This window comes from Phoenix dactylifera, chromosome 11 (assembly GCF_051530095.1).
Source record: "Phoenix dactylifera cultivar Ajwa chromosome 11, Ajwa_hap1_PhDact_Kaust_v1.1, whole genome shotgun sequence".
In the NCBI taxonomy this organism is placed as follows: Eukaryota; Viridiplantae; Streptophyta; class Magnoliopsida; order Arecales; family Arecaceae; genus Phoenix; species Phoenix dactylifera.
Window position 1 is genome coordinate 21,324,041 of NC_143200.1, and position 10,920 is coordinate 21,334,960.

Genomic DNA, 10,920 nt, shown 5'->3' on the forward strand with positions numbered 1-10,920 from the left:
CTCTTGTTCTCTCTCTCTCTATTGCTCTGACTGGGCTCTAGGTCGACATTTGTGATAGCCTGTTGGGCTGACCCAGCCTGAAATTATTTGAACTTCAAAAATGATGCTTGGACCGGATTGTGACGAACTAGAATCTTGGGACCAGACGAGCAACCGTGTGCTGAGATCCGGGCGGTCAGGTCCAATTTCGGCCTTCCGACCGGTCGGAATTGGGCCTCGGTTCGGCTTGCGGTATCGGCACTTGAGAGGGTCTTTCCTTTTTCTTTTCTTTTTTGTATTTGTTTATAATATGTTGTGCGCCGTGAGAAGAGAGTGGAGCTCTGTTTGCCCATCGCTTGTTATCGAAGAAGGCATGCATGACCCTGCGGATATTCGAAACCTCCCCATCGACATCGCCTTCGCTCGTCTCGGAGGTTTCGACTGCATCTCTATTTCCCCTTTTTATAATTTTTTTAATAGAAATCTTGAACGCTTTTCTGTCGATTTTTCCTTGGAGTAGTGATTGATTCCTTAGTGTGTTTCTTTTGGGTGGGGGGAAGAATGGCTGGTGGATCGGAAGAAGATACCGCAGGATTGGAGGAAGCGGCTGAGCTCGATCAGATCTCGGATCTCGTCCGCCTTCACGTCGCTGCCCAGGGATCTCGATCCCTTCCTCCAAACCCTAGATCCCGAAGGTAATTCCTTTCTGAGCTAGAGCTGTTATATTTAGTTTTTCCTTTTAACTTTTTAATGATGATTCAATCGATTGCGTAAGGATTTTTGAAGATAGCATGGGATGCCGTAGCTTGAAAACTTGAACACTCCTGTCACTCAAATATGGGGTGGGGATGGAGTAACAGGTAAGTTCGGGATTGACACTTGTAGTGCTGGGAAGAAGATCTTTGCGTATTCAAATCAATTATGGTATTTGGAAGAAGCAATGATAACATAGTAAAATGAGATTAAGAAATCTTGCTCGATGTATTAGTACCATATTTTATAAGATCCTAGTGACATCAGTCCACATATGTAGCTAGATCAGTACAATATGTCTTGGCTGAAATGAAAACAATTGTTTGAAGTTGACCAGAGCTTCAGAATTATGGTAGACTTCGGCCAATTTTGCTTCCTCTCAGCTGAAACTGATGTGTTTTGTTGAATTTTGTCATACATACATGCATATATATACGATCATTATCCATACATTTAAGCTAAATTTGTTCGTAGAATTTTATTTGAATTTTGCAAGTTTTTGGTGGCGGTGGTTGTTATTTGTTATTTGAGAGTTTTCAGTAGGTTTCAGACAGCCCAATAGACAAAACATATGCAAAAATTCAGACAGTATCATGTAATCTAATATGTTGTAATTTTTTTTTAAATTCCCCCTATTTTTTTTAAATTTGTTGAACAATGTTTTACCAAATCTGGTTCAGTTGGAGTTGAAACCATTTTGAATTGCTGAAACTGAATGCAATTTGGCTCGACTGACTATGATTAAGTTTCTGAACATTTACCCTTGTTCCTGTTCCTCGTGTTACTTTGCATAGTAAGTAACATAATTCAAACCTTTTTCATAGTTTATTATGTTTGTAGCTGAATGAACAAGCCTACTGTGAATAGGTTTATGAGCTATTTTTAGTGTAATAGGATCTAATGCAGAGTGTCGGGATCAAAGGCTGAGAATTGTTTGTCTACTGTCCTAATTTGTTGTTTGTTGCCTTGAAGCTAGTTGATGAACTGATATTGTTAGGTAGATGGTGTTAAGAAGGAGCTATTTTGTTGACGTTGAGTTGATGAATTTCTCTATTATGTATTTGATGGACTTAGGGCATGTTGCTATAAAGATGCCGAAGGTGCAAGCTAATTTTCTATGATAGGTTCTGGACAAGGCCTAATCTCTGATGAAGATACTGTTCTACCGAGTTTCGCAAGAAGGTTTGGTGTGTTATTTCCTTGCATATAAAACTTGTGCAATGGCTACCTGTGGGGATGGGTATCTGCGCTCTTTTACTTCCTTGAACTAGATGTTGGATGTTGTCCTCTTTTAGGTGCTTTGGGTGCTTTTCCTCCTGCTCGTTTCTTATATTGGGTGGCGATACTTTGCTGAAAAGAAACAATATGGAATACTTTGGTGCAAGCCTTCTTTTGAAGGGTCATTGTGGGAATCTTATGTTTGGCAGTCTTGGTAGAGAATGTAGACTTGTGAGGAAATTGAGCATTGATTACAAGTGTATCATCCCAAAAATGAAACTTTTTAACCTTCCCTAGGAGATTTTTTTTTCTGCTGTATTCGTCACATCATCATAGAGGATTAGAAAGTTTGGCACCACCATGTGGCATGTGTCTGGATATGTAGATAGAGGGATAACCAGAGTCCCTGAAAACCATAGTTTATGAGGACAGAATTTGATATTATGATAAATTTCTTAACAAATATGAGCGACACAGTCTTGTGGGATGCATGGCAATCATACCTCTTGATTTTCTTGTTAGCACTGGTACATTGAGGAACTTCCGACTTGTGTTTTTCTTTTGATTTATTCATTACATTCTTTTCAAATACCATTGCCTCTGCTATTTTACAGCTGGGTTTCCTCTATTCTTCTCTTATTTTTTTATGCTTGAGATATACGTTAACTGATTTTCCCAGAAAAGATGTTAACATATGTGGTCATCTAAGTCTTGCGTATTTTGTTCTATTTATTATAAATTTCTAAAACTTCTTTTTTTTAAATACCTACATTATATTTTCAGTTATTGGGTACATGGAAGCAAAGAAAATATACAATATTCTCTTGAATTCAACTACAGAAAGTCGTAATATTTTTGGACGCTTATCAGGTTCTGCTGTAAGATCACTGAAACCCGAATTCCACTTTTTGATTGAGTTTTTCCAGTTCTTTTGGTAAACCTTTTTCGTGATTGATCTTATGGCAGGGTGAATGGGAAAACATAGTGCGCTCCTTTGAGAAGGACCATATCTTTCTTGGAGAGGCTGCTCAGATAATGGTTCAGAATGTTAACTATGAAATGTATGTTTTATTTTCATGCCAGAGTTTGGTAAGTTTGGAGTATAATCAATGCACTATAACTAATTTCACTGATCATCATGCTGGGTGAAGTCCCTACCAGAAAAAGCAGGTGCAGAAGATTCAGCAACAACTAGCAGAACTTGATCGTAAGGAGGCTGATATCAAGAGAAATGCTGCTCTCTCTGCAGCTAAATATTCTGAAGCTTGTCAAGAGCTTGGATTGCAGGTATGCATTCCTTAATGGCAGCTTTTGGACATGGCTGTCTCTTGTCATCCAATATGGCCATGTTCTGCACTCTGTAATTGGTTATGTTCTTTGGGTTGTTAAAGATAGGTTAAACAACTTTTACTTGACTTTTATAGGGGAAAAATGTGAGATTAGAGCTTTTGGAGACAGCAAAGTCTCTTCCATCCACATTCAGCAAATTATTGCAAGTCCTTAATAGTGATCTCATTTTAAGGGCCATGGAGTATTATAGAAACTTTGTCAGAGATGCTCACACCGAGAAAGAGGTATGTTTATAACAACGGCTGAATATTGATTACTTAAATGCTTCATTGCTATGGGCGGGAGCTCACATTCCAGTACACCTTTTATATTGCAGATTAGTAGTTGACATGCACTTTGTGCTTGGCGGTGTTATGCGTGATTAATTTTATGTTGTTGTGACTGCAGAAAATCCCAAGTGATGTGCTACAAAATCTGAGGCACCTTCTTGAAAATCCTCCCTCTCTTAATGTGTCTGTTTCTCCAGTGGTCCAAAATTCTCTGAATGATGTGTCGAAGCCAGACTCAACTTATCCTGTGACAGGAAAGCAGCTACCTGATACCAATCTTGCCACGGATGGTATTGACTGGAACATTTTGGTAGATGATACACAAATCGATTGGGATATTGGTGCTGTGGAACAACCTGAAGAATCTGGCAATGATTTTGGTTCTTATGAAATAATTGATTCTAATATAGATTTAAAGGGGTCTGAAAATGCTGACAGCGTGGCATCTGATCACATGCTGTTAAATAGAATGGAGGGTGTGGCCTCTGGAACTTCTGAGTCAGAAATATGTTGGGATATGGGCATTGAAAAACCTCAAGTGGATGTGCTTGATGTTACAGCAGATGCAGGCAAGGAAAGTCAACTATTAAGTCCAGCTGAATCACCACATCAGCAAAGTTTAGTTGTAGAGAGAAGCCAATTTTTGGAGACTGAATACAGGAATAAGATACTTGATGATCTGTTTGAGGTATTTTGTGAAGTTCATATATATTTGGATAAATACATAGATGTATGTATGCATGCACATGTATATGCGTGCACTCATGCATACACATCCATGCATATGCATGCATTCATGCATACACATCCATGCATATACCCATTTGTGCAAATACCCACACCAGCATATATGTACATACATGATGATGCATATATAAACTCACTTCATGCGTAGATATATATGCATGTATAGACGTGCTTGTTTTTGTGTAAATATATATTTGTATGGATGCGTATAAGTTTCTCAGCATTCCGAAGGAAAGTATGCGATAAAGTTTTAATCCCTTTTCTTCAGTCCTTCATGTATGTTTCTCTGTAAATTGTGAATACTGCATATGCTAATTTAATTGAAAGCATGTAAAAGATCAGCATCACCGTTATTAAGCAGTGTATCTATTTCTAAGTACAATGACTAGTGATCCAGAGTATCCTCTATAAAGTAGGCATCTGAGCTAATGCCCTTTGACAGTTCTAGGACAAACCTTTTTATTTGAAATGTTATTGGGTAAGTTATCACCAAACAGAAAACTGTATTCAAGGATGCAAACCCCTCACAAGTTTGAGTTGTAATTAAATCTTATACATAGACTAACATAAGATGCTGATATAGTTGCCAGGTATCCTATATAACCAAGAAAGAGACTGGCTTTGTCACAAACTGGCCAGTTTCTATCAACAAGGACCCTTAGACCCTATGATGGGAGTATGGATCACGCTTGTGATAGAGTATACAGAATTCCTACCACTTACAGATGTATTTGACATGATATAGAATGCAGAATTTCTCATGATTCCATGCTACCAAGTTGAGAGAAACCATAACGTATCTGCTTTTCATTTCAACTCTTAACTCTTGACTATATTGTCCATCAGTTTTTATCATAGCCTTCAACCTTTTTTATCTTTGTTATTAAGTGACTCTAGGATTTAGTTTTCCGCATCCTTTAAAAAATTCCTCCAAAATCCAAGGGTTTTAAAACCAAATTGGATAGTAAACTGGCAAGCTATCCGATTACCGGGTCAATCGATCTGACTGGTCCAATCGGCTAGGCCAATCATCACGGTGCTCATGGAGGTCTCTTTCAATGTTGTAGTGGCATTGGTGGAGAAGGAGACCCGAAACCCCCCGACGAAGGCCTCCTTGGCTGTGGTCTCATAGTAGAGCTTGGTCATCACCTCGGTGATGACCACCTCCACCATGTTCATCCCATGCAAAATTTCCTCTACCTCCATCGCATGAATGGTGGCATCCAGCTAACCATGGAAGGCTTCCCTGGCTGTGGACTCTGGGGTGCCTTCAAGGATGAGGTTGCAGGCCCATCAGCTGCTGAGCATGGTGTAGTCGGCGAGAGAGGTGACGGGTGAACATGATGGGGATGCCAACGGCAAGGTAGAGGGTGATGGTGGAGCAGAGGGCGGAGAGGATGGGACTTGGGAGTGGCCACGGAGGCAAAGTAGATCTGCATGTCAATGGCGAGGAAGGCAGTGGCATTCGAATTAGGGTCTCACTGTTGCATCTCGTACTTGGAGTAGGAGGCAGTGAAGGCTGCTATGGCTAGCTGGACGACAGGGAGAAAGGCTAGAATGGAAATGGACAAGATTGAACTACAGGGCACAGGTGGGGTTATGAAACCTTTGAACTGGACCAGACAGGCGACTGGTTTCCGATAATTGGTTGAACCAGCCAAATCTGGTTCGTTTTTAAAAATAGTGCCAAAATCCAGTCAATATTCTCTCGAACCACATGTTAATATCATCAACCGATGTAACATACACGCATATGTACCTGAACATCTTTTATTTATTTATTTATAGTCATTTATTTGGTGAACATAAGTTATTTATTTTAAGCTCTTGTATCTTGTAACTGTATGTGTTGTTAATGTTGTTAAAGGTATTTATTTATAGTCGTGTCTTGTTATTGATTGTCAAACTTTCTCCAAATCTACGCAAAATCTATGCTAATGTTCGTTGCTAAAAGTTTCCCTTTTGTTGATCAAGTAGACTTTCTTGATAATTGATATGTATTGTTTTGTTTCTATCTTCAGTCTCTGTTCTCATTGTTCATACCTTGGTGCTTTAATTTATATAGGTTCACCAATGGCTGCTTATTTTGTAGAGAATTGTAACGTCTTTTGTATGGTGTTGACCTTCAAACTATTGAGTCATTGGTTATATGTTATTTTGCTTCCACCAGAGTTCAATCTCTAATGTATCATGTGCCTTTTCATCAGATCAAATCATTTTTGAATCAGCGGTTAGTGGAGATGAGGAGTGAAGACACTTCCTCGTTACAACATCAAGTTCAGGCGGTGGCTCCTTTTGTGCTGCAACAGTATGCTTCTGATGCAGTAGAGGCAATGCTAGTGGAGGTATCTTTGGCCATTTCCATGCTTACAAACCGAAAAACACGTGACTTGATTATGATTCTGAACTCCAAAAGGTAAATAGTTGGTCTTATTAAGCTCTTCGCCTTCAACATGTTTATCTCTTCCTTCACATGTTGTCATCATTTCCCACAGTTGCATTTGCCATTCTTGAATACCTCGACATGTTAGTCTTTCCATGAAGACTTTTACGCTTTAGTTATCAATGACGACTCTTCAACTTCTTCACCCTGCATCAAATGCAGTTTTTAGTCTGATACCTGACCAATCACTTCTTTTGGGAAACCAGATTTCTAGACAGATTGGTGTTGACAGTGGAGGAAAAGAAGCATCACGAAGTAAAACTACGAGAGAGCTTGGATGATTTATCAGTGAGACGCATGGAGCTGCACAATGCGTTATCATCATCTTGGCCCAAACAAGTGAGTGAGAATATTCCCATTTTGGTGAATATTTGTATTTTCCAAATATAGTCAGCGATTTGTTCGACTAGCAATTTCCCTTTGATGAAGAGGGCATGTCTGTCAACTATCAGTATAAGTATTTGAACAAATTACAATCATCATTACCATCATCGGCATCATCCTCACACCACAAAGTGAGAAATTGATTCTCATTTGGGAGGGTGCAGGAAATGACACTCCCTGAATATTGTCCATCTGAGACATGCTATGTAAGCTTTGCCTGTCATCAGCTAACCTCTGGCATGTTCCAGATGCATAGGATGGTAACAGATCTTTTGCTTCCAGTATTATCTAAGATGAAAAGATAAGACGCATGCATATCATATCATTAACTTTGGAAGACAATGCAATTTCATCAATACTTTCAAGTCATTTTGTTTGAAAGCTTCACTGTTGGCACGGGTCGTTGGTAAGAACACATAAGATCATTAAAAGCATTTAGAGTTAGGGGCAGTGAATGCAATTTTAGTTATAGATACAATTGCATCTAGTACATAATTGTATCCTGATGCAGTTATGCTGCAGCTGTAAATGCAAACTGTGCGCACCTCACCTCTCATGCTTTAGGTGTTTGGCTTCAGGCTTTAGTCCATAAAACTCTCTCTTTCTTTATGAAGAACCTGAGTCTCGAAATGCTGATATGATCCCTTGATGTATTTCTTTTCTTTTTGGATTTGTAACCTCAGAAGGTGGTATGGATAGTGAAAGGTAATTTGCAAATTGTTGCTATAAAAATGATTTTGTTTTCTGCTGAAATAATTGTGGAACTTCTTCTCTCCAGGAAGCAGCAATTGCACAAACAAGGGAACTGAAGAAGCTGTGCGAGACAACATTATCATCTATGTTCGACGGACGACCGGTCAACATAATTGGAGAAATCAATGCATTGTTGAGTACCAGCATCAGTTCATAAAATGGTGAAAGTAGTGAACTATGTGGAAATTAATCATACCATAAAAAGAAATTGCATTTTTGATATATAATGGTTAATATAGATTAAATCCAGCTTTTGCACTGGGTATTGTATTGTTCACCACTAACCAAAATTCCTTATTGGTTTATGCAATTATTCCTCCTTGTCAAGCTGTAAATAGTCCCGTTGCACAAGAATAGTCAATGCATTGTGAGACATTGACCAGTCGAGGCATTTCAGAGGAAATATTGATGATTGTTACTGATCGATATCAGCAAGAATTACTAATTTAAACTTCTTTAAGAGTTTAGCTGGCTGGTGGGACATCATCCCTCGTTATTAATATGAAAAAGGCCTATTTTCACATTCGAAGAACAATGTAAAACTAACGAACTATCCTTCTTCCTTGTAAAAGTTGTCCGTTAAGAGTTATTCGTTATTTTAGCAATTTTCTGTCTTAACGTTCTATATACATGATTAAATTTATCAAGAAAAATTTACTCGAGCTTACAGTGGGATACTCTTAATTATCTCAGCTGAAAGGATTATGATTTGCAACTTACACGCTATGGTGGTTCACTGGGTTTCGAGCCTGTCCACGTTCTGCAAATTGGTCTAATCAAAATAGGAAAGAAAAGGTGATGACTGAATCCATACCATTGGATGAGTTAGTTGATAAGGTTCCTATACGTAATACCTTCTCTATTGATTTCACCACTTAGGCTGCCATCTGTAATTATATGAGTTTTTTTCTTTTTTCCTTTTGCGCTAGAATCTGTTTGATGATAATATTATCGATAACCTAAGGTAATCATATACAAATTATAAACATAGGACTTCTACAAGTTTTCTTGCACTTCTATTTGTAATTGGAATGGAGATTATTGGCTACCAAAATTGTTCTATATTCATTCATAAGCTGCGGCAATCCCCTTTTGGATTTTAGCTTGAACGCATCCCTGTAGTAGGTTCAACTTACCAGGCAGGATTCTAGAGTCCATGAGATGGAAAACCTGCAAGCGTCCAAGTCAACGTCCTCCATAATGTCAGCATCTTCCTAGACATATGAATGAACCGATCAAATACCAAGTCTGCATAGGAGAAAATGTTAGGGAACAAAATCATAAAATGGATAGCTGGAGCTACCTCACAACAATGATAAAAATTTATTGCTACATCACCATTGCTTCAATCCCTAACCTTATCTTGAAATTATTCATGAACCCATTAAGTTGTTGCCACCTATTTCAAAGTTTAAAAGATGGGCCAAGAGTTGCCTCAAACCCATAACAATTAATTATGCCAATCCAAGTTAGAAAAACTAGTTGGTGAGCCTGCTAGGGAACCCAGTTTATGGCACCCAAATATGTAAATGTTGATATGGTGCAGGCGCTTTCCTCATAATATCAGCAAATTCATAAAAAAATATTTTTGCACATATAGCAAAGGTTGTTTAAGTAGTTGAAAACTTGTTTAATTCCTGGTGCTATGATTTGGGTAAGACTAACTTATCAATGCAAACTTTTCCTTCAGCCTGCAGCATATTTTTTGGGACATGCAACATACATTTCAAAAAATAAATATTAACTTAAAGTCTTGCAAATTTTCTACATGACATGTTATAATTACATTTACTTGTTTAATGGTGCATCAAAGCAATATTATAGCTACCATCCCTGGATGGATCTAGCATTCTTTTATCATTCGAATGACATGCATGACCATTTCCAACACAATGCATTCTATGATACTGGACCATTGGTTTGGATGTTGGTTATTGCAGTATTTACCACGTATACTGCTATTCAGACAAAAAATAGCAAGAACAAAATTTAGTAGAATATCATATGGAGAGGGTGCAGCAGAGCTATCTACCTAGATTTTTCAACTGAGATACAATATTACGAGTCTCATAGGTTACGCCTGCTGGTCAAGGATTTTCTGGAGCCATGTTTAACAATACCCGCCAACATTGATCTAGAATTCCATGACCTGATGAGAATTGCTCATTCCAAATCGGATTGATCTTTTTACCATACTGAAGAGGTCTGCGTCAATCTTGTTCTTAATTGAGTCATATCAGTTCTTTGATACCAGACTCACACTTCAATTCATAAACTTGATGATCTGAATCAGAAACTTGGTCATTCTCATAACACTGATTATGGGAAGAGCAGTGTAGAAGGTGATTGGCTTATCAATAACCAGCACAAACATTTTTTTTTTCCTCCCCTTTTGCATGCCGATTTAAATTACCTACATGATAAATGTAGAACCATTAATATTTTTCAACAATGCACTAAAATCGTTCTTATATATTTATCACAATCTCTTCCGAAAGGTACTCAATGTAACTGGAGGGGGACAAAAAAAAAATAAAAATAAAAGAGCCTTATCGCTAGGCTTTGAAAAAAAAAAAAGTAGAATTGGAGGACAACCTTTAATAACTACACATGAGTTGTCATTATGAGACCGGTCATTGATTTAATAAGAGATACATCATTGATTTTAGAAAGAGCTACGAAAGGCCCGCCAAAGTGCCAAACCTGATGTGACATTGGTGTGCCAAGGACAGTATTTAGGAAAAAAATACTAACTTGGCTGAAGTTAGACTACTTCTATGTATTGTATCAAGAAGGCAATTTCAAAAAAACCACCAATTTCGCATTACCTCTAATTTTATGAAAACTAGATCATGCACACTAATCATTCAATGTACTAGAATAAAATATACTTCCAGATCCTTTTCAGAGAAAGAAAATGAAACTTCTGCATTTTAACTATCCAACTACAAAGTTTTGAGGATGTACTATCCAAGATTCGAATTCACAATCTTTGGTTACTAAGCAGAAAGGAAATAACCATCA

General features: G+C 38.0%; 1 protein-coding gene across 2 annotated transcripts; it reads left to right on the plus strand.

Annotated features, from left to right (window-relative positions):
- The first annotated feature begins 255 nt into the window (after positions 1 to 255).
- On the plus strand, positions 256 to 8,231 carry LOC103711398 (CDK5RAP3 protein homolog). 2 transcript variants are annotated; one of them, XM_008797527.5, is made up of 10 exons: positions 256 to 413; positions 540 to 674; positions 2,734 to 2,828; positions 2,917 to 3,011; positions 3,102 to 3,237; positions 3,375 to 3,524; positions 3,688 to 4,257; positions 6,524 to 6,732; positions 6,966 to 7,098; positions 7,922 to 8,231. In XM_008797527.5, the coding sequence occupies exons 1-10, from the start codon at positions 290 to 292 to the stop codon at positions 8,051 to 8,053; spliced, it is 1,779 nt and encodes a 592-aa protein (XP_008795749.3). In that variant the 5' UTR covers positions 256 to 289; the 3' UTR covers positions 8,054 to 8,231. The 2 variants fall into 2 exon arrangements, with proteins under 2 accessions (XP_008795749.3, XP_038976688.1); XM_039120760.2 differs by having other exon boundaries at positions 268 to 413; positions 515 to 674.
- Positions 8,232 to 10,920: the final 2,689 nt, after the last annotated feature.